This window comes from Notolepis coatsorum (assembly GCF_963971535.1).
Source record: "Notolepis coatsorum genome assembly, chromosome: 18".
Taxonomy (NCBI): domain Eukaryota; kingdom Metazoa; phylum Chordata; class Actinopteri; order Aulopiformes; family Paralepididae; genus Notolepis; species Notolepis coatsorum.
In genome coordinates, this window is record NC_140182.1 from 67,190,766 (window position 1) to 67,215,054 (window position 24,289).

The 24,289-nt window shown below is 42.0% G+C and overlaps 1 protein-coding gene across 1 annotated transcript in view; it reads right to left on the bottom strand.

Annotated features, from left to right (window-relative positions):
- Positions 1–7,339: 7,339 nt before the first annotated feature.
- Positions 7,340–24,289, bottom strand: part of lysmd4 (LysM, putative peptidoglycan-binding, domain containing 4) — a 56,344-nt gene continuing 39,394 nt past the window's right edge. Inside the window, exons 2-3 of the mRNA XM_084334600.1 lie at positions 17,445–17,716; positions 7,340–9,835 (exon numbers count right to left, since the gene is read on the bottom strand). Coding sequence (XP_084190726.1) covers positions 9,269–9,835; positions 17,445–17,702 — 825 coding nt within the window. The 5' untranslated portion in view covers positions 17,703–17,716 and the 3' untranslated portion in view covers positions 7,340–9,268. The remainder of the gene's footprint in view (positions 9,836–17,444; positions 17,717–24,289) is intronic.

A 24,289-nucleotide genomic window follows, 5' to 3' on the forward strand; every position in this document is an offset into this window, starting at 1 on the left:
TTGCCTGCAACTTAAAGTAATGGCTTTGCTTGTCCAAATGACAATACTGACCAAATTGAGATTTATTTTTCTCTTGTCCATTTATTTTGTTTGCTTTCTAATTTAAAATACAGTTTGAAACCGTCTGTACACAGTAGGCTATGTGTGCTAGCAGAGCTAGACTCCAGTCACGAGTCACGGTGCACATGTGCGGTGGTTTGTCCACCAAAAAAGCGCCAAAAGATCGAAAATAAACTAGCAGAGCCAGAACTGTTCAACTCCCCTGGAGCCACAGCCAGCAGAGAAGCCGGTTTACTTTAGCTTTTAAACCAGCTGCAGCCTGAGAACTGGAGTGTGAGGGGATGTAACACTAAAGATGGCGGCAATGACAAAGAATTGCTGCAAAATAAACATACATCTGTTGTTAATTTTTTTTTTAATACTTATAACAATTCGATAATTATCGATATCGAGAAATATGATAACATTATCATATCGTTATCGCGATATGATTTTTTTCCATATCGCCCAGCCCTAGCCTCAGTAAACTATTTAGTTTACTGGGACATTTCATATAGAGCTAACATTGGCTACCGAGCTAACGGAGGTATCATACACTCGACTATTGCTGGAGCATTTGTTGATATCAGCAGCTATCAGTAGCTAGCCAGCTAGATACCGTTAGACAATGCCTCATGTATTAAACTAAAGTGAATAGTTGACTGTGTAATTTTGTTTAAACAGTAACGATAGCTAGGTAGCTAACGTTAGCTCACGGTCGCATGCACTAGACTAGAGCAGACTATTGCCCGAGGCAATAGGAGCCTCTTGTTTACACGGGTGCGGGAGGGGCAGGAGGAGGAGGAGGAGGGGCCGTGCGCTGCAGCTCTGTGTGTCTGAGAGAGAAGTCAGCGAGTGAGATCTCCGCTAAGAATTGGATCATGTTTTTCGATCGGTTTTCACTAGGGATGTCCCCATCACGTTTTTTTGCTCCCGATCCGATCCCGATCATGTGATTTTGAGTATCTACCGATACCGATATTTCCCGATCTGATAAAAATAAAAAAATAAAATTACATATATATATTTTTTTTACTTTTATTTTTCTTTCAACAAACATGACCATGTTCACGTCTTAAACTCATACTGAGGCCTTAGTTTTGGTTTTAAATAGCATATCATCATTCATTTATTTATTGTCACACAGAGCAGAAGAATTTTGCCAAAACAAACCAATAGTATCCAGCTGCAGAACGGTAGACCAGCCACACTCTCAAACCCAAACGCATTTCCTTTGATTTAATTATACATCAAATGATTTATGTCAAGGATTGCAATGACTCGCTTGAATGAAGTTAACTTTTCACCTGGATAACGTCAACATTCAGGGTGAATGTAATGTGAGAAATTGGGATACATTTTTTTTAAATAAAATAAAATAAAATTTGGGTCTGAGAGTGTGGCTGGTCTGCCGTTCTGCAGCTGGATACTATTGGTTTGTTTTGGCTAAATTCTTCTGCTCTGTGTGACAATAAATAAATGAATGATGATATGCAATTTAAAACCAAAACTAAGGCCTCAGTATGAGTTTAAGACGTGAACATGGTCATGTTTGTTGAATAAAAAAAAATAAAAAATAATAATAATAATTTAAATTCCCTTTTTCTTTTTCTTTTTTTTGCCGATCCCGATCTTCGGAAAATCACGTGATCGGATCGGGACATCCCTAGTTTTCACGATCGGTGAAAATAAAGCATTATCGGAATTCATCGATCTCATATTTATACTGAATATCGGCCGATACCGATCGCTGGCCGATCGATCGGGGCATCCCTAATAATAATGCAGGACTTAGGAAGTCTTTGTTTGGCATGCAAACGACACACACATGCGATGGGTGGCACACACACACAGGAACACACATGCAATTTTTCTTGCGTCACCTAATGCGATTGAGTCTCTGCACTTGGTAATTTGTTCCACAGGTGGGGAGCGAGGTAGACAAAGGCTCTGTGGCCGGCGGATTTCTTTTTAACCCTAGGAATCGATAGAAGCCCCTATTTTGTGAGCGCAGAGCACTAGCGGGCGAGTATCGTGAGATGAGTTCGGATATAGAGCGGTGCGAGCCCATAAAAGATTTGGTAGGTGAGGAGTAGCACTTAGTCAGATCTGGCTTGAATAGGAAGTAAGGAGGACAAAACTGGTGTGATGTGAATTGATCAAATTTTCTAGTTTTAGTTAGTATCTGTGCCGCCGCATTTTGCACGAGTTGAAGATTTTCGATGCTTGAATTAGGTAGGCCTGAAAAAAGTTACAGTAGTCTAGACGTGATGAGACAAATGCATGAATTAGGGTTTCAGCATCAGCCAGAGTTAAAATGGGGTGAATTTTTGCGATATTACTTAGATGGAAGAAGGCAATTTTTATATGTGCATTAAATGAGGGAGGAATCGAAAATGACTCAGATGTTTTTTATGGTGGAGCTCTGAGACCAGAGCATGCGAGCAGAGCGGCGTGGACGAGAAATCCGCTCTTCGCTCTAGACGGCTTGTTCCGCTCCGCTAATCGCTCATGTTGACTCCGCCGCCACGCCGCTCAGCGCTCCTCTCCGCTCACCTTCATTTACGAATCAAGCGCTCCCCGCTCCACAGCTCGCTCAGCAGATTTTCTTTTGGAACATGATGTAAATTAGCTTGATTTGACCAAACTACAACAGTCTACACCCCCTGGGCCCCTTAACAATTGTTTGTATTGAGCCGTATTGTAATTGTACCCATTCTGCAATGTTGAATAACGTTTATATCCATTCAACTAGCTCTACTAAGCGATGGTAGCTAGCCTAGCCACAATGCTATAGTCGCTGCCATTCACGTTAGCATGTAAGCTAACAACAACAACAATGGCGGATTCTACTTTGGTCTAGCAGGATGTGAGTGACGGTTCACTCTTCTCATTGGTTGAAAATGGCCTTCATGTTTGTACATCGCCACCTGTTGCTTTGGCATTGTACTACATGTATATTACATCAGTTTCTGAGCGGACCGGAGCGGATTGGAGCGGAGGAGAACTCTCGCTCCGGAAGTCGTGCCGACCCATTTTTAAAACCCACTCCGTCGCTCACGTCAAAACCACCCACTCCGCTCCCCGCGCCGCTAGGGCTCACATGCTCTGTCTGAGACACATGACAAGTATCAAAGTTGAGGGAGATGTCCTCAAACAGGCCTCTGTGGTTTGGGGGTAGAGCTGCCGCGGTATTGATATTTTCCTTACCGCACAAATTTGCGTAATATTTCATACTTCATATTTCATTTTAGTAGTCTACTCTTTATAGCATATAGCCTACCTCTAGTCTAAATGTCTATCTTTAGAGGATGACTTTGCAGCATGAATATTGTTTGGGATTCGGCAAGCACGCATTCGTTATTGAAGTGAAACACGGATTCGAAGTCTCCCCTCTGGTCGGGCGCCATTCACTCGGTGTCGCGGGCAGGGGTGGTAGGCTGGTAGCGCCCGGTGGTTACCACCCCCGACCCTTTCTTCTTCTTATTATTATAAAGTTACTCCTTTATTAACAAAGGCATTCGTTTTGTGGCATTAACGTTATATAGTTACACGTTCAATAACATCAGCGTATTTACCGGACCATAGCAAGGCAAGCATTACTCAATTCATATCTCCGTTCCTTCCTTTGCTCAGAGCGTGCTGAGTTGTGCACATTCTGCGGTCTGTTAATAAAGTTTTCAATCAGACAAGTGTATAGAACGAAGGGCTTTTATTATAACATTTGTTGCAGTAAAATCATTATGCCTCGTTTAGTACTCCTGTGGACTGGAGCTCTGGTAGTCCACTCGGGCGGGGAGCTAATGTTATTAGCCTTGTTGTGATCAATGGCTAACATCCAGGAAGTAAAAACCGAATAGGCGCTTGCCGATTGGTGGTAACAGCAGAGGCGGGTGCAAGCGGTGTGACGTAATTGGCAGATTCGACTGTCAATCAAAATGTTCCCCTTGCATTGCTTTGGTTGAGAGTATTATTATAAAAAACAGCGTTGATGCGGTATTCAGTTAAACGCTGCGGTGGGCGTGACGTAACAGCGATACCGCGGTATTGCGGTAACCGCGGCAGCTCTATTTGGGGGGCCAACGATTAACATCCGTTTTATCTGCATTAAGGAGTAGAACGTTTTGCGACATCCACTTTTTAATGGCAAGCAGGCAAGCCTCAAGGTTTTGTAATTGGGAGGAATCGTTTGGCTTAATAGGCATGTATAATTGGGTGTCATCAGCATAGAAATGAAAGTTAATGCCAAATTTGCGTATGATATTGCAGAGGGGTAGCATGTAAATAGAAAATAGAAAAGGGCCCAGAACAGAGCCTTGTGGGACACCGCATTGCACTGGGAGGGTCTCAGATGTTAAATCATTATAGACCATGCAGTGTGTTCCATCAGTTAAATAAGATTTAAACCAAGCGAGTGTGCCAACATGATTCTCGAGCCGACTCAGCCGACTTTGGTAAGCGCCGTTTCGGTGGAGTGTAAGGCTCTAAAGCCAGATTGAAAAGATTCATTAAGATTATTGTTTGACAGATGGTCAGTAAGTTGCGTTGCAACAATCCGTTCTAATGTTTTGGGTTTTGGATAGGAATGGAAGATTGGAGATAGTCTGTCGTTTTTCAAGATTAGAGGGTCAAGGTTCGGTTTTTTAAGTAGTGGTTTAATGATGGCTGATCTAAAGGCCAAGGGCACCACGCCAGTAGACAACGAGGTGTTGAAGATATTGAGTAGGGCAGGGCCTAGAGTTGGGAAGAGTTTTTTGATAAGAGTTGCAGAAAGAGGGTCAAAGAAACAGGTTGACGGTTTAGCCGCACCAACCAATTTAGAGAGGGCACTAAGTGAGACGTTTTCAAGGCAGCATAGCGTATGGCTGGATTCAAAGTCAGGGGGAAAGCCCATCTGAGGTTGGGAGGGACTCTGATAGTCTCTTATGAGATACATTTTCTTGGAATTTTTTTGTATGAATTAGTTAGCCGAGAATGCATGGTTTAGCGCAGTTGGTTGTTTCTGAGTACGTTTTGCAACTGTGTCAAACAGAAACTTTGAGTTGTTTTAGTTTTCGTTAATGAGCCTGGAAAAATATGAGGTTTCGGAAAGTGAGAGTGCCTTTTTGTAATTATGTAAACTATCATTCCAGGCAAGGCGGTACACTTAGTTTGGTCGAACGCCATTTATGTTCAAGTTTGCGACATGCCTTTTTAAAGGTGAGAGTTTCCTCCGGAGAACGTTTAATTTTAGGCTTAAAGGGAGCGACAATGTCGAGTGTGCTATGAAGGGCGGCGTTAAGTTTATCTGTGAAGAGATCGAGGGGGCCAGAGTAAGAGAGGAAGGGAGAAAGGGTGTCTGGTAGGCATTTAACAAGAATTGGGACAGTGGAGGTGTTAATACGATGGCTCATGTAGGATTCTACACTGTCTGGGCAAGAAACCGTCAAATCAATTTGAAATTTGATGAGGTAGTGGTCCGAGAGAGCAGGAACATAGGGAGAAACTGTCAAATCTGACACAGTGAGACTGCAGGCTAGGACTAAGTAAGATAAGATATTCCTTTATTGATCCCCTTGGGGAAATTCAGGCATCATAGCAGCATGGGGGATGGGGTACAGGTAGTAAAAACAACACAAGCAGTGTAAACAAATAAGTCAATATAATTTACTATCTAACTAACTGAAATATACAGTATTCACATAAGGTGCAGAATTCACATAAGGTGCAGTATGCATAAGGTAGTGTTATTGTCCTCCTTGGGTTCCTATTAGTTCTAGTTGGGTGTCAAGGGTGTTCCCACCACAGTGAGTGGGTTGGTGAACAATTTGAATGAGAACGACAGAGTCAATGATGTCGGTAATATCCTTATTTAGGGGATCTAGAGTTTTGTTGGAATGAATGTTAAAATCACCAACAATTAATATGTTATCTCTCAGCACGTAACAAGCTCAGAGATGAAAGTGGAAAACTCATCTAGGAAGAGGGAGTAAGGGCCTGGGGGGCGATAAAGAACAGCCATTACAAAGGATGCAGTGGAGGTAGGAATCAGATTGTCACTTTGTTAGGGGGAGAGGGATGCATCAGGAGCACCTCAAACGAGGGAAAACTTAGTTTGCGTCGGTTATAAAGTTGTGCTTAGAGTCGTAAATTAGAGCAACTCTGCCTCCGTTTTTGGAGGTGCGTGCGATATGAGAGCTACTAAGATTAGGGCAGAAAGTCATTAGGTTTAAGCCATGTCTCAGTGAGGCCCAATAAATCGAGACTATGGTCTGTTATCAGTTAATTTACCAAAAGAGCTTTGGTTGGCAGAGAGCGAATGTTAATAAGGCCAACCTTCAAGCACTCTGTATATTTAACAGAGCGATTTTCAGCCACGCGGGTAGGCTTAATCGCAATTAAGTTGGCACGGTTTATCGCACAAGGACGAGCTGGGTAAAGCGGATCGTAACGAGATATCATTAAAGTTTGAGATTCTCCCCTCTGTTGCAGTTTAAAACCTTGGTCTCCAACTTTTGTCAATCAAGTTGTACATGTTTTAATCGATTGTTATCCTTACTTGTCTATTTGTTATGATTTCATATGAATTATTTTTCTTTTTTTTGCTTAACTCTATGTACACTCGACGTGACTAAATGAGGGAAACCTCAGTTGCCTTTCAAGTTTAAATAAAAGTATGAAATTAAATTAAAGGGAGGCATAAGCGCAAATGTACTCAAATACAGACTCCTTTGGTAAAGAAGGAACATCAAATCTAAAAGCTGAACGATTATAGTATTCTCCCCAACACTGGAACCTTTCACTACATTGTGTCACTTCAAATTTGATGTCTGAAGCTTCATAACCTGCCAACACACAGGCCTAATGTAAACACCTCCACCACCCTAAAAACACAACTTGAATTCATTCTGGCATCCTCAATGTATACTGGACCCCCAGCTTGTAGAATGTCAAAATAAACAGGGTGGGGATCGGATCTGCTGCTATGTTTACATGCTGCCATCTAATGGTGAAGCTGGGGCGCTGCTAATCAAGGAGTAACATATTTATGAGAAAAGCAGCTTCTGGACCAGAGGGTTGTTATTTTTTGGTCTTGGTTTTGTTCTTTTGGGGGTATTTGTTGATTTGTTTATTCTATTTTCTTTATTTTATATTTGGCTATATTTTTGTTGTTTCATGGATGTATGCGTGTGTTTTCAATACAAATAGAGAAAAAAAGAAAAAAGAAAAAACAGCTTCTAAAAAATATTTCAGAGAGAATAATCCAAAGACACTTTTTTATACTGTGTTCTTATTCATTCCTTTTTGTTTATATTGAAGGGGGCACATACTGAATTTAGTACAACACTCAAAGCTCTCGTTAAAAACACACATTCACACCCCTGAATGGACGACACTCTTAGTGCAGGCGTTTCATTAAAAAACAGATACCCACTTAAAAGGGATAGAAATATGGCAGTCCTAACACATTTTACATTAAAAGATGACCTTTTCCCAGTTGCAATACAATTAAAAGTGCATTTTGACTCGCAAAATGGAGATTCATAATTCCAGTCGGCACCTGTTCGCAGTGTGTAGAGAACTATTTCAAATGCAATACGAAGGGGGGGCTTAAGGCACTTCACAAAAGGTTCAAATTATTAGAGTATATAACTATTCATTTAGGTAATTGTATATAAAGTATATAGCTTTGTAAAAAGGACATTACAATTCCTGGTGTACTGTGTGAGAAATATTGCACTTAATGTTCTTAGTACAAACAGAACATTGCACATGCTTGGCGCTGTATTCAGACCAAGAGAACAAGCATTATTGTAAACTCGAGTTCCATGGCTAAGAATTACATGTTGAAAATACTGTGTACCGTAACACTTAGTTAATTAATATCTGTATTATTATATATAATAATATCTGTATTATTATATATAATAAGTTATAGACAAACAGAAAGGCACACAAATAAGGGCGACATGGCTAGGAGCTCGTCATGACAACAGTCCGAGAAGATGTCCTGGGACGACAGATGGACTACTTTGTTAAGACGAAACAATACTGCTTTGAGAAGAAATAAAATCAGGAATGCACCGATACCACCTTTACCCAGACTGAGTCTTGGCCTTTGAAAAGGAACATGCTGACATTATGGGAGATGCGCTTGCCGTCTTCTCCAGAGTCAGACAAGATGATAAGATACCAATTTCCTCCCTGTGCGTTCAGTAGAAAGCCATCCGGCTGCAAGCTATAGCATGGCTTAGCACAAATGAATGGAAGCGGATGCGAAGTGGCTAGCCTAGGCATTGGCCAAAAACACCACTTCCGGAGTTTTAATTTGGGCTAAGCTAGACTAGCTCGCAGCCAGATAGCTTTCTACTGAATGCACAGAAATGAAATTAGTAATTATATTCTTGTCTGACTCAGGAGAAGACGGTAAGCACATTTCCCATAATGTTGGCGTGTTCCTTTAGGTTGTGATCACATTGGACGCCTTTTTGAACACCCCTGCAACTTTTTTCGATGGTTATCAATGGTTGTCGCGACAGGCGCACATGTCCTCCAAACTACGCACCTCGTGTTTTTTAGCCGCGGAGCGCACCGACGTCACCTTCTTTTCGACAGACAACAATCAAATCAACCAAGGGGAGGGATTACAAATCGGAGGTATCTGAAGAGATAATGGAGAAGCACATTTTGACAGTTTCCGACAAACCTTGTTTGTACGAGCAGGTCTTACCACAATCGAGATATGAACAGCAACGCCTGGAGGGCTGCGAGTAGTAATGTATGTAACTTATGTAACGTTAGCTGAGGTAGCAACGGTAATCAGTGGTATCGCTCGTTGCGCCCTGTGCACTTTCGATTATCTCTGTACAACGCCGCGCCGCACGTTTGAGTGCAAGAAAAAGGCGTCCGATGTGATCACAGCCTTAAGCCAATACCGATCTGTTAGTTCTGTTGAATAGTACTGTATGACCATTCATTTGAAGACATTGAACAAAAACGATTGATATAATCTAAATTGCACCATTAGAAAAATCTTCACATTTCTCTGCGTGTCAAATGCTAAAATACTAGTCTCCATTTATACATGTCTCTTGGTATCAGATTTTGGTATTCGACATTGGTATCGGCGCATGCCTAGTTAAAATGTTGATCGAGGGCCCATCTCGATAGAGTGCCGACTAAAAAAAAGTTAAGCATCCGACTCTGTCCTCTTGCCGATATATGTTGTTTGTTCATAGTCAGCGTGCCGTCATCCGGACTGCTGAAGATGCTCGGGTCTTCCCGCGCCGAGGCCCGCCATTGTCCCCGAGCCGTTCGTGGGATGGATCATCGAATCCAACCCGTCATTTTCATCTACTGGGGAGACGATTCCATTATCTTTAGTTTTGAAGTAAACCACGTAGAAGATGGGCAGGATGATGCCTATGAGCAACATGGCGACCACAGCGTTCCACCACTGGATGCCCCAGTCCGCACCGTAGCTGGTCAGGCGGCTGCCTCTGAGGCCCTGCCTGTGTGGCGCCTCGGAGTTATCCAAGAACACCTCGTTGTGTGCGTCTGTGGTCTGAATTAGCTTCTCAATGTCGTGGTCCACCTCCTTGAGAAAGTCTGTGAACTCCTGCACATGTGGCTTGGCTCCGGCTCCATCCTGAGGCTGTGGCGGCGGTGGTGGTGTAAGGGAATTTGGCGCTTCTTGCTGTGGGTCTGTGTAAGCCTCGGTTAAAAGGCTGTGTTTCTGCACGGGGATTTTAATTGATTTCAGTGCGAATAGATCTTGTTCCTGAATAAGGTTGTTCACTCTCTTTATGTCCGCGACCTGTTAATAGAAATAAACGTGTTTCAGCATAACATCATTTTATGGTAGGTTACTGTAGGGCACTGGATGAACCTTTGCAATGATCTGTCAGGCATAACGCTGGGCTCTTGTGACTATGGAAACCAAAAACAACTACAACACACACACATTATATACAATACCAGTCCAAAGTTTGGACACACCCACTCATAGAGGCGTTTCTTTATTTAGAGTATTTTCCACATCTTAGAATAATAGTGGAGACATCAAGACTGTGAAACACATACAGTATTATGCCCAGTACATGTTGACTTTTGCTTTTCCTTTACTCTCTGGTCCAATTAATCTCAAACCATCTCAAGTCAAGTCAAGTGTTCCTTTATTAACACTTTGGGTGCCATGGGTTAAATTCATTATATACCATAGGTTGCCGGCTCTATTTGTCTATGGAGAAGTACCCCTTCTTTGCATGGCTATAACTTTTTAAATTATATTGCTACATTGCCATTATTAGGGCCCATTCAAAGTCCTATATGTATTGTTCATTGTGTAGCAACGTTAAACTTCTTCATTCACATATTCATAGTAAAGTATGGTCTAATGTATAAGTATGTTTTCATCTCTTTCTGCAGCTTTCTCCAGAACGTGATATATAGCCCCAAATGCATTATATTGATGATGAAATACAGTTTGATGGCAATCGGGGCGATATAAAAAATTTCAATTGGACGTACTTCTAGAATGATCTACGTATGATCTGATGATGACCGGATGGGCGGGGGATCATTTATAATTCCGTGGGCAGCGTTATATCATTCATCTAGTGTGGGTGATATGTTCATCATAACAGTTTATATGGAATACGATCAAAAATAACGCTGAATCTTACCGTATCCTCCTCGCGCCGTTGGGCGATGAGCGTGGAACAGTCATTTACCTATTATGGTATGTAGAAATACCGGGTCCATTTCCAGCTTGTATAATAGTATATATGTCCAAATCATGTTGTTTATCGAGTTATTGGCAATTGATCGCTATGTATTGTGTCGAGATCGAGTCCCGTGAGCCAAACAGAGTGCCCGGAAGTAATATGGTCGACCAGCACAACCTCCATAGCACTTCCTGTTTGGCGATTGCGATCGGCCACCAGATGGCGCTCCTGAACCGCCAGAGAGCTCAGTGGGTCCTCCTGGTGGATCTCAGGCCAGCGGAGGGGAAATATGAATCCGATCGCAGATTTTTGAAATATTGATATAAGGACGCTATACAGCGTCCTCCGGCAACTTGAGCATGGCCGGGAATGACGCTCTAAAGCGTTTTCCAGCAGTCAAAGTGTTAATCCCCTTGGGGTAATTCAGGCATCATAGCAGCACAGGGGAGGGGAGGTACAGGCAGAAAACATGAGTGGCAGAATTCAATCAATAATAATAGTAATAATAATATAGTATACATGGTATATATCGTGGTAGCACACTGCACCAGTGTTTAGTTTAGTGTTTTATAAACCATTAAAGTGGTTTATCCATGTCAGCAGCGAACAAGGGACATAAACAATAGACAAACATAGACACTAATTAAGCCTATTAGTGCCAGATACCACTATTTATGTTTGTCTAAGAACTCAATGTCAAGCATTTAAGCATAAGCCTTTTGATCAAAAAGGTAATGAAAAACACACATTCAATCAGGTATGTCTAAACTTTTGACTGGTACTGTATATACACAGCATATATTATCAGTATAAAATATTAACACATGCATTTTTTTAGATTAATTTGAAAACCTTAACACGTGCAAAAAGGAAATTACTGCAATTAATAACATTACCCTTTTTGACCCCATACGCCTCCCACGGCTTTGACATTCAGTCGCAGGGAAGGTTTGTTTACGTTCCTGGGTCACTTTGACACGCAGGCCGGGAAAATAATGAGACATCCCCTGAACGTCCTATTTCATTATACATCCCCTGAACGTCCTATTTCATTATACAAAGTTTCCAAAGTGACTTTTGGATTAACCCAAGTTGTTGTCTTAACTCATTCAGCGCCATACCCGAGTAGTCGGGTTATCTCGCCAGCGGTTGAGCGCCATACCCGAGTATAGTCGGGTTTTGACAGTTTCGACAGTTCGATTTTTTTATTCATTAGTGGTCCCCAAACTACGATCCGGCCCGCCTCCACATTTGGCCCGGCCCAATGTATATATATATTTTTTAAGATGGCAGCATCCCCATTGTCTGTGCTGAATGTTTGTTAGTGTTTGATATTTTTTGTTGGTTTTTAGTACTTTTAAACATCCATTTTTAGTAAGTAGTAGTTTTCATTTGATCCTATAATTTTTTTCATTCACCGATTTGTGGACTTTTTTTGTGTGTCCTGAAAGGCTCCTTATAAATAAAATGCATTATTATTATCATCCAGGAGGGAGAAGACACTTTGGATAGTAGGACTGCATCTCTGCCTGTCCTGGCCATGAAACACTTTGCAACTGTGATCTCCTCTGGCAGTAGTTGGATATTGTAATGTGTTGCAGCAATTCCACTGAGAGAAACTGGTCTGAGGCTGGATAATATGCCTGTATGCCTCTCATAAGTTGTTCTCCAACTCATGAGAACCTGCTCTCAAGCTCTTGCAGCATTCTGTCGAGGACTGGATAGAACAGTCTCTGTCTCAGCTGATCTTCTGAGCTGAGGTCTGAGCTTGTGCCACAAGATGACTCAACTACATACTCGACCATCCTTTTCTGCTTCCTCCTTTGGCTGGTAGTATGTTCCTCAATCCCATATGGCCTTTGTCCTGTCATACATGTCCACTGCCATCTCTGAGGTGCTGTAACCTTTGAGTGTGTCCTGCACTGTGCTTTTAAATAGTACAAAGCTAGAGCTAGGTGGTCTGTAGGTAGTGTATATTTATTTCATAAATAGTGTTATTTATTTCATTAACACTTTGGCTGCCATGGGTTAAATTCATTATCAACCGTAGGTTGCCGGCTCTATTTGTCTATAGAGAAAGTCCCCTTCTTTGCAGGGCTATAACTTTTTAAATTCTATTGCTACATTGCCATTATTAGGGCCCATTCAAAGTCCTATATGTATTGTTCATTGTGTAGCAACGTTAAACTTTTTCATTCACATATTCATAGTAAAGTATGGTCTAATGTATAAGTATGTTTTCATCTCTTTCTGCAGCTTTCTCCAGAACGTGATCTATAGCCCCAAATACATTATATTGATGATGCAATACAGTTTTATGGCAATCAGCGCGATATAAAAAATTCCAACTAGACGTACTTCTAGAAGTTACTACACGTCATCTGATGTTGACCGGATGGGCTAGGGGGCGTTTATAATTCCGTGGGCAGCGTTATACCAATCATCTAATGTGGGTCAAATGTTGATAATAGCAGTTAGTATCAAAGACGGTAACTTTACACGCTAAAACTCACCCCAGTCTCCGCGCGCCGTTGGGCGATCATCGTAGAGTAGAAATTGTATCATTATGGGATGTAGATTTACCCGGTCCATCTCCAGCTTGTATAATGGTATATACGTCCAAATCATGTTGTTTATCGAGTTATTGGCAATCGATCGCTATGTAGTGTGTCGAGATCGAGTCCCGGGACCTATTAGCGAGTGCCCGGAAGTAATACGGCCGTCCAGCACAACCTCTACGGCACTTCCTGTTAAGCGATTGCGCCGATCGGCCACCAGATGGCGCTCCTGAACCGCCAGAGAGCTCAGTGGGTCCTCCTGGTGGATCTCAGGCCAGCGGAGGGGACATATGAATCCGATCCCAGATTTTTGAAATATTGATATTAAAGACGCTGTAAAGCGTCTTCGGCAACTTGAGCATGGCCGGGAATGACGTGTTTAAGTGTTTCCCGGCACCCAAAGTGTTAATAGTGTTATTATTTATTTCCTGAAATTTTTTTCTGTGAAGATCCCGGAAAGGGTTATTAATATTTGGTTATGTGTGGCTTTCTGGAAAACAATAAATGTTTTACGTTTAGGCACCCCTGCGATCGTCACACTTTTTCTGTTACAAACTGACCCCGGCCCCCACCAGAGAAGGGAAAAGTTATGTGGCCCTCACAGGAAAAAGTTTGGGGACCCCTACAGGCTCACGGACCTCTGTGTTACCATTGGAAGTCATTCCGAGACCCCGATAGTGCAATACCAGCCTAATCCTGCTAGGTGGCAGTACCCTTTGAAACCTTATTTCACACTGTGTGTCACATCTAATGTCATCCGGGCGGAGAATTTAGACCAAGCCAAGTAAATCGCTTCATCCGAGCACTTTGAAACGCGTTCAGCACACTTGAGGCATATCTTGTGCCACTTCATGTCAGGGACCCGATCGACATCAATACTGGAAATCGCGATTAGACAATTGGAATATTATTTTTGGAATAACCCTGATCAAAGGTAAGGACTATCTGACGTCAATTCCACCTTGATCCAACAATGATTTCATATCGATCCAGCCGATCAACGTATGTAGTATTCAAAACGAATGCCGTTGCCGGCGATCAAAGCGCAGTTACCAGGAATTAGCCAGGATCACTCTGAAACTATACAATATTCACCACGCGAACGTATACATGAAAAAATCTATTATTTTTTACATGTTGGACGAGGGATAGTTACTGTCAAATGAGCCATAGTATTGTCTCCATAGCTATAATATAGAATATAGATATAGCCCTGCAAACACCACGACGCACAGTGAAAATCCCTATCTTTTAAAGCATGGCCCATTGAGTACAAGGATGGATAAAATGGCTGGCTGTGAATTAGTTAAGTAACGTTATGCAGGTCGAGCTGCACTAGCTACAGTATGCTTACTAATTATGCTTTGTAGCTGTAATGCTAACAGAGATTGTGCAAAAAAGCTGTCTGCCGACAAAGATATTGTTACATCAGAGAACTAATTTATTTACAAGATGGATCACCGCTCAATATTATTGAAGACTACGGTGACCGATAAGTACTTATGATTACTTTCTCCAACCATTTTTAATGGTTAGACACATTTTGCAGATTTTTTGAAAATGCATTAACACGATTAAAGCAAGCAAATTATGCGATTAACAAGTAAAGAAATGTATCAATTGACAGCCCTAATGTAGATAGATCAGGGCTTGACGCTCACTTTATTTTTTTAATTATGTTTTTGGTAGATTTTTATTGTTTTTACTACCGGGCAGTGCGGTAGAGAGGGAGAGAGGAAGAACGGGAGACAGAGCGGGGGGAAGACATTCGGCAAAGGACGCCGGGTCCGGGAATCAAACCCGGGTCGGCCGCATCGCGACGCAGCGTGTTACATGGTTCGCCACTTGGGCGCCCTGACGCTTACTTTCTAGCCAAGGAGGCACATGTGCTCCTAAATGAAAAGATTTAGGAGCACACAAAGAAATGTACGAGCACAATGAAAAATCTTCATATCTTCATCAGCAGGGCTGGGTATGGTTTGGATTTGATCAATTCCGGTTCTGGTTCTGCTTATCGAATCCGCTTCTCTGTTCCGATTCTAATATTTTCGGTGGGGGAGAAAATGTAATATCAAGAACCAAAACTATTCTACCTTTAATTCTTTGCAGATTTAGGCTCTCATCATTCAATTGTGAACCATGACATGAAGGTATCTTTTTCTCTTTACCTGCTGTAACTTAGCCAACTTCGTTTTTGCCATCAGTTTCCGATGCATTATGACAGGAATATATCACAGGAGGCTTATTAAATCCATTAATATTGCTGCAGATAATACATTTAGCTTATCTATTACCTAAGGAAGGAGACTGTTGCCAAGGAATGTAAGCCGTTCACCTTAAATCACTGCTCAGTGACATTTATCCACTTTTCCATCTCTGGGGATGACCTGGAGGTGGTAGGGCGCTCTGTGAACTTGTATCTAGACTTATCGTTAGTTTCGGTACCTCTAATATAAAAGACGAATGTCAGCTGTCAGTATATTGTTACACTAGAGTGTCTCGCATAGCCAGACCCGTCTCCACATCCACGCTATGTTAGTACTTGTGCCAGCACAGTGCTAACTTACATGATATGGTTGGTATATAAGGATTCCTCAAGGTCTCTAGTTTCATATTGGGGATGTGAATGACACCGTTTTTAGTCGACGTGTCAGAGGCATTGGATCTAGGGTTGGGTACCGAATTCGGTATGAGTTAAGATTACTGGTTCATGCTAAGTCAATCGGTCCCAAATTCCGGTACCTTTACATGTTTAGTATAAGAGTGTAATATACTAGACAAGAGGGAGCCTTTTCCACAAATATATAAATATAACTTATATAACTGTAAAAAGACCAGACTAGGTCAGAGGAGTTTGATAATATTGGATGGGCAGATAATGTTGATATTTCAACATTTAAAAACATAATACATGATCATGCGATTAATTTTCTGTGGTGTGTTACAACAATAAATAACAAAATGTTCTAAATAAATAACAATGTTGAAGTTGCAAAGTTTGGACATAATCATTTACAACAGAAATATATTTTTTTGTTATTACAGAGAGTTAAGGAACGAGAAAAAAAGGTACCGTTGGGTACCGATATCGAATTCCAGGAACTGGTAAATGTGAACGGTAACAAACCCTAGACAAGTTGTTGTTTTTCTGTGTGCATTTTAGAATACTCGGCTTAGAAAACTCACTATATGTTATATGGCTTAATTCACCACAAAATGTATCTCAATGTAATTATGTTCCCAGGTAAGTCTATTTATTTTCCCATATCAGACATGGGCCTGTTTTTTCCACATTTCATCACTTCAACAGTATCCTTTCAGCACCACAGTTGCACAGAGATGGATGTTCCCTCTCTGTTGTGTTCTGTATAACGGTATGCGGCTGCATTGACTTGCTGCATCTGACCGTCTACATCTGTTTTTAATTCATTATCAACGAGGAGCATCCAGTTGTTGGATTTAATTGATTTAGTTGGCTGGGGCTTGGGCTGGGTCTGGGGCTGGAAAGTTGATTTAATAAAAAAAAAAAAAAACGAATTTAATCAGATTAATCACTTTATTCAAATTGAGGATTTAGTTTGAGGATATTTATAAAAGAAAAAAAAAAGTATTACCTTTTTTTAATAAAAAACGAAGGTTCGAACGTTCGTTCGAAAAACCCTGACGAAGTTCGAATCCCAAAAACAGGCTTCGGGGACAGCCTTACTGCTCAGATAACGGAATGTATTGGAACTCTGAATCGGACAACACGTAGCACTTACAATCGCCACCGGTGGTGAGAAAGAGCCGTTGAGGTGCATCCCTACAACAGAAGAACACCTGGGCGTGACGTGTTACCTTGCAGCCGTACTGCAGGGCGAGCTTGTTGAGGTGCATCCCTACAACAGAAGAACACCTGGGCATGACGTGTTACCTTGCAGCCGTACTGCAGGGCGAGCTTGTTGCGGTGCATCCCTACAACAGAAGAACACCTGGGCGTGACGTGTTACCTTGCAGCCGTACTGCAGGGCGAGCTTGTTGAGGTGCATCCCTACAACAGAAGAACACCTGGGCGTGACGTGTTACCTTGCAGCCGTACTGCAGGGCGAGCTTGTTGAGGTGCATCCCTACAACAGAAGAACACCTGGGCGTGACGTGTTACCTTGCAGCCGTACTGCAGGGCGAGCTTGTTGAGGTTGTCCCCGGCTAGCACTTCTCGCTCCAGGAGCTGCAGACTCCCCGCTCTGTCCTGCTCCTGTCGACCGCAGGGCTTCAGCTCCATCACACTCAGCTCCTCGTCCTCTGAGGAGCCGGCCGACTCGTTCTGCCTCCTCCTGAACATGTACACCTGGCCGTCCTCGCTGGCGTGGACATCCACTGGGGCCTGGAAGGCCCGGGGAACAAGCTCCCCGCGCCGCATCAGAACAGTGTGGCCTAGAAGTGAAGCAGATATATGAGCGGAACACTTTTGATGTGGCTATGTCCCAATTCCATCAAGCCCACAATGAATGAAGCCATTGTAGAAATAATATACAATTAAAAGGAGTACTTCATCAAACAAATAATGCTGATTTCTTTTGCATGTAATAATATTCCTTCATATTACTATTTTTTATTGTGTGGTTTAATGTTTTTATTTTTTATTATTAGTTAATTGTGGGGCAGCAGTGGCTCAGGAGGTAGAGCGGTCGCCTGGCAATCGAAGGTGTCCGGTTAAATTCCGGCTCCTCCTGGCAGTGTGTCAAAGTGTCCTTGAGCAAGACACTTAACCCCCAACTGCTCCCGATGAACAGGTTGGGCACCTTGCATGGTTGCCACTATGATGAATTAAGGACACATTTTGAATGATTTTAATTTATAATAAAACACAAGATACTTAAAAGATAAGTGCTCAATGAAGAAACCCAATGCCCTTGCCACACATCTATGCTACTCATAGTGGTAAAATAAAAAAGTTATATATATGTGTGTGTGTGTATATGTAGGGGTAGGGAATAGGATACAAACCCGGTTTAGGGTAAGGGGTGTGGGTGCAGGAGGTAATGGTTCAAATGTGAGCTACAGGTATTGACAATGCCAATGCTACAGTACATATCTTACCACATGGCCACCACAACCCAACAACGTGTAGATAGATAGGCAGTGAGAGCTAGTGTATCACCAGGGTTATCAAGTGGGCACCTCCCTTCACTGGTGTTTTGTCGAGTTAGGCCCACAACACCTGGGAAAGGCTCAACAGTTAGTTCCAGCGTCCCAGAACCACCCCCTCCATGCTAGCTCTCACTTGTTCCATGATATCCACAGTTCCACACACCAAACCTCCCTATTTTATACTATCAAAAAAATAAAGCAATTCCTGATTATATGCAATATCACACACGAAACAGCAACAACAGAGAATAAAAGGAATACTCGAGTCTTACCCTTAGTTTACTTTGGTCCCCTCCCCAGCTGACATTATTTCAACTCAACCAAATCCACTGACTGCCTTTCAATGCTTCTTCTGACATCTCATTTATCGCTTTTCACAAACTCCGCCAATGAATCCCCAACTCTCCCAATAATGATAGTCGATCGTGCTATAAATCCTCTGCATCCTACTTCCACCGGACAAACCCTAGCTTTCCATCCTCGCTGTTCAGTTTCTGTTGCCAAGTCTGCATATCTAAGCTTTTTCCTTTCGTACGCCTCCTCCACTGAATCGCCTCAGCTCAAGGCATGGTCAATTCTATAAAATAAACTAACTGCTGACTAGCAGACCAAAATACTAGGTCAGGCCTCAAGTTAGTGCTAACTATCTCTCGTGAAACAACACATTTCCTCCCAAATCTACCTGCATCCCCCAATCATTAACTCCATTTAGGTGGCTGCCTAAAGACCTACGTCCTCTACATTTCTCTCACCTTCCATCCGATTACATTGTGAATTCACCTGTACTCTTCCACTTGCAATTCCTGCCACTAAGCTTGTCAAAACCTGGTTATGTCGCCATGCATATATACTGGCCTTGAGAAAGACTAGTCTTACAGCCTGTCATAATATGCCTCAAAGTAGCCGTCTCTAAACACAGTGGACGGGTCCCCATCTACCCAGTGTTTTAGGTTCTGTGGTGATGGCAGCACATCATAAGGCATCATATGATTTTCCTCCACACTCCACAGGTCATTCCAACTAATCTTCCTCTTCTCTACACTTTCCCAGTTCATCCACTGCCCCTGCTTAGCCTGGGCCACAGCCTTTGTACACCTCACTACTTCCTCTTGTTGACGTACGTAAATTTTTTGCCTCTGCCTCTCTTTGTTAACTACAACAAGCAATGCTGTTTGTTATTTAAGATGAGGTCGGACTCGGCACTGACAGATGTGTTCATTGTGCATTATGTTTTTAAATTAAAAAAAACTTTTATTTATAATTTTTTATCTCGAAGCTTCGAATTAAAATCGAATCTCGGCCCGGAAGCTTCGAATTAAAAAATTTACCAATAATTTTGAATTGGTAAAAGGGAAATTGAAAGGATATTTATTTAGCCTATTACTATCATTTGCATTTAAGACTGAGATCATTCAGTTATTTACATGAATTGATTTGTTGATTTATTAAGTATCCATATTTGCAGCACACACAAAATCTGTATCTCCCCTCGGGGATAAATAAAGTTTTTTTTCAATTTCACACGTATTACCTGATGAATAAAATCCAGTTGCGAGTGGTTAAAGTGGAACTCTCTCCATGTCCTCAATCCAGACCAGTTATCTCCATGTGACTCTTCTCTGCTCACCATCATTTTCATGAACCCTGTGCCAACACTAACCATAGAGTAGCCTATTGCTCTACTATACTCCCCCTTATATTAACTGGGATGCCATCTATCCAACCAGATCGTTTTGGTGTGATTCACCTGGTTTTGGAGACATCTGCCATAGAGATATCTATTGTCACTCGGATACAATGGAGCTGAATGCACTTGGTTTGTGAAAAATATGTTTAAATTTTTTGTGAACTGCCCCTTTAAGACCGACAGAGTTACTAAGTGACATAAATGCTTCGCCTCCAGGTTTGGCTTGCACACACACACTCATGCAGTTAATCATATACCACAAAATTGCACCCGCCGTAGTCCTAACAGACCTGGATTACGCGGACGACATCAGCCTGCTCTCTGACCACGTCGTAGAGCAAGCACAGGAACTCCTGTGCAGAGTGGAGACGGAGTGCGCCAAGGTTGGGCTTAGGCTAAATGCCAAGAAAACCGAGGTCATAATGTACAACATCCTCCCGAATCATTCACCTCTAACGACAACAGGAGGCACTGCTCTAAAGGAAGTCGGAGACTTCAAATACCTGGGCTTGTGGGTCAACTCGTCCGAGCAAGACCTTAAAGTAAGGAAGGCGCTTGCGTGGAGGGCTCTGAGCGGCATGACCAGTGTGTGGAAATCCAACCTCCCCGGTCAAATCAAGCTCAACTTCTTTCATGCAACAGTTGAGTCTGTCCTTCTGTATGGCAGTGAATGCTGGACCCTGAAGCCCACCCTGCATAAGTCCCTGGATGGGTGCTACACCAGAATGATGCGTGTGCGTGGTGCTTAACATCAACAGGGATGAGCATGTCGCTAATGCAAACTTGCATGGGGGGGGGGCACTAAGGTTGAGCGAGAAAGTGCCAGTCAGGAGAATGAGGCTGGCAGGTCACTGCCAGAGACACCATGAGCTGCCAACCGGCAAACTTGTGCTGTGGGAGCCAACACACGGGCATCGATCACGAGGACGACCCACATTAACATATGTGGACGTACTCAGGAGAGATGCGGGAGCAGAAAGCACCGGCGAGCTAGCCAGATGCATGGAGGATCGGGATGACTGGAAGCACCGATGGAGGGCCCGTCTGAGGACGACCTAGATAGATAGCTACTTTATTCTAATAGAAAAGGAAATTTACATTTTCATGTAGCATCTGTTATGTGACATCACATCCATAAAACAAATATCAGCTCTTATGAATGGAGGAGCATGGCCAAGAAGGTGGCACGCGCACGACGCAAGGCCCAGCAGTAGCAGTCTGGCCTTCTTATCATACACAAGATCTTTTGGATGTTGGATTACGACAACCTGACAACATTATTGGCGATTAAGGCTCAAATGTAGGGCCTGATTTTTCTTTCTAAGAATTGAGATCACGATTCTCTCACACGATTCTTATTTTTTCAATAAAATCATTTATTGCACTCTTTAACACTTTGGTTGCCAACAACAAGATTTCTCATCCTAACTCGCCATGCGTTGTGTGCCAATAATGTTATTTAATCGTTATTTCTTTTATTAGCAATATCCATTCATTTTTCATCCATCCAGCCTGACGTTATCATTGGGAATGGCTCTGAGCTCGAAAATGGCAAATACCGCCCCCTATTGTCTCCCGGATGGTAATGCACATAATTGGATTGGAGTCGATGGGACTTGCATCAGAAAAAATAACTCCGGTCCACATTTTACTTCTGGGGCATGCAACCTGATACTATTGCATTCATTGAGGGGACTGGAAGCAGCGTGGATTATGTGTTTCGAGTATAACGTTGGATCAATAAACACAATCGATATTTGGAATGGCGATCAGGAATTGGATTCATCTTTTTGCAGAACATCTGATCTGAGGTAATGACTATGTTACCAGTTTTGGGTTAATCAGAGTTTTTTTGCACAGCGTTCACAACGTGTGTGTGTGGCGTTAGGCGCGGCACGAATAGATTATTTTTCAGCCCGCTTTTGTATCGTGCTTAAGAACACAAATACTCTCGATAATCTAGAGTTTATTTGAAAACTATTCATAAATCAGCCGGAAAATGACAAGGTGTTTTGTGTATTCCAGTAAATGGCTATTACTGCAGAATCTTTTTTTCTTTCTAGAAATCTCCAAAACTATACTCTTATTCAAAACGGTATAAAACGGAAATGTACTGATGAAAAAACAATCCGTTTTGTATATGTTGACTGCAAGCAAGTCATTGATAAGCGACGGGTGTATTAGACCCATAGCCATAATTTAAGATATAGTTTAATCGCTCGCAAATGTGCTCGTCCTCCCATTGATTAACGTGCTGGCATACAAGCGATAATTCGTCATATCCGGCCGGCACACAATTAGGGATGGGAATGGCCGATGCCTGGAACCGTGTGGCTCCCGTGACTTTCAATTCCCTTATCGCTGCCAGGTTTTTCCTACAGTTGCGCAATAACGTTAGCATGTAGCCATGGCAGACTCTATTTGATTCCTTAAGGGCTCGAAATTGCCTGGGTTTTGGTAATATGCTCCCGAAATGCTCCCGCTGTTTGGCTACTTCTATGTGCAGTGAAAACTACTTGAATGCTTTAGAACCTAGTCATTGATTTAGTTCAGGGTGAGCTCAAATTAGCCGCGGAGCTAACGCTAGGTAACGTGAGCTAACGCTATTTAATCAAGCTCACAAAGAGAGATAAACAGCTGACAGCGGATAGTACAGGTACAAATACAATAAAACAGCAGGTGGGGGCTGTTGTGTAAACCTTGTACTCTTTAGTTCACATATAATAAGAGGCGGAGTGTTTGTTTACAAGTCTGTACACTGTAAGCCAGGAAGTACCGAGGTGGTGCAACATACAAATGTGTCCGTGTAGCAACACAAGCCAATACCTTATAGGACAGGGGCCCGGGGAGGGAGCTCTGTGTGTGTGTGTGTGTGTGTGTGTGTGTGTGTGCGTGCGTGCGTGTGTGTGTGTGAGACAGAAGTCAGTCTCAGAGGAATAACGACCTGTTATTCAATAGATTAAATTAGTTTAAGAATAAAAAAATAAATACATTTTAAGAGAATCTCAAATACATTATTTTATTTAAGTGTAGGCTATAGTTAATGTTTTATTTTTTACAGTTTTTGTATTTTTCTGACATGGGGGCTCAACAATAAATGACAATCAGAAATGTCAAGTTGCATGTTGTTATTCTAACCAGCTTAGACCCCTACGCTCTGCATCTTCTGGCCGCCTCAGACCTACTCCTATCCAAGCTCCGGGAGGGTCATCAAAGAGAAGTCGCCTATTCTCAGTCCTTGCCCCACAATGGTGGAATGAACTACCCACCCCAGTTAGGACAGCCGAATCACGTCCAATCTTTCGCCGTCGACTAAAGACGCACTTCTTCAACCATTATCTGACTAAAAAAATATATATCTAACCCTAACTAACCGTACTGTCATGCACTTGTCCTAATAAACTAACCTACACTGTAGCACTCATGAACATTGTTGCTCAGCTGATAAGAGTTGTGCCCTTCCTGATGGCTTGTCGTACAGAACTTGTAAGTCACTTTGGATAAAAGCGCCAGCTAAATGACTAAATGTAAATGTAAATGTAGTTCTGTTGCATTTCCAATTTATTTATGTAAATTATAAATTGAGCAGGTATCGATAAGGGTATCGATAAAGAATCGAATCGATAAGCAGAATCGATAATGGAATCGTATCGATAAAATCCTATCAATTCCCATCCCTACACACAATGTGTTAAACAGACAACATAAAATATCAAAGTGCTTGACTTAAACTTAAACATAACATATATGAAAGTGCTTGACTTAAACTTTAGTCTCTTGTAACATACAAAATAACGCAAGTCAGAATCATCATAATTAAAAAAAGTTAAGATAAAAAAAGAAATTTAATAAATAAAATGTTTTTATTTTTTTTATAAAAGAAATAGTCATCATTTAGAAATGAGATTGCATAGGTCTATGAATCGAGACCGCGATTTGATTTTGATTAATTGCCCAGCTCTAGCTGTCGCTAACGATTTTTTTGTTATCGATTAATCTGTTGATTATTTGATTGATTAGTCGATTAATCTAAACCATTAATTTACCAGAAAAATATACAACAATTGATTATATTTGCAATTGAATATTTCTAAATGTTTAATGAGTATCCTCATCCTTTTTAGCTTTAGATTTAAAAACCTACCAGCCAAAGAGATTTTTACCGGCCA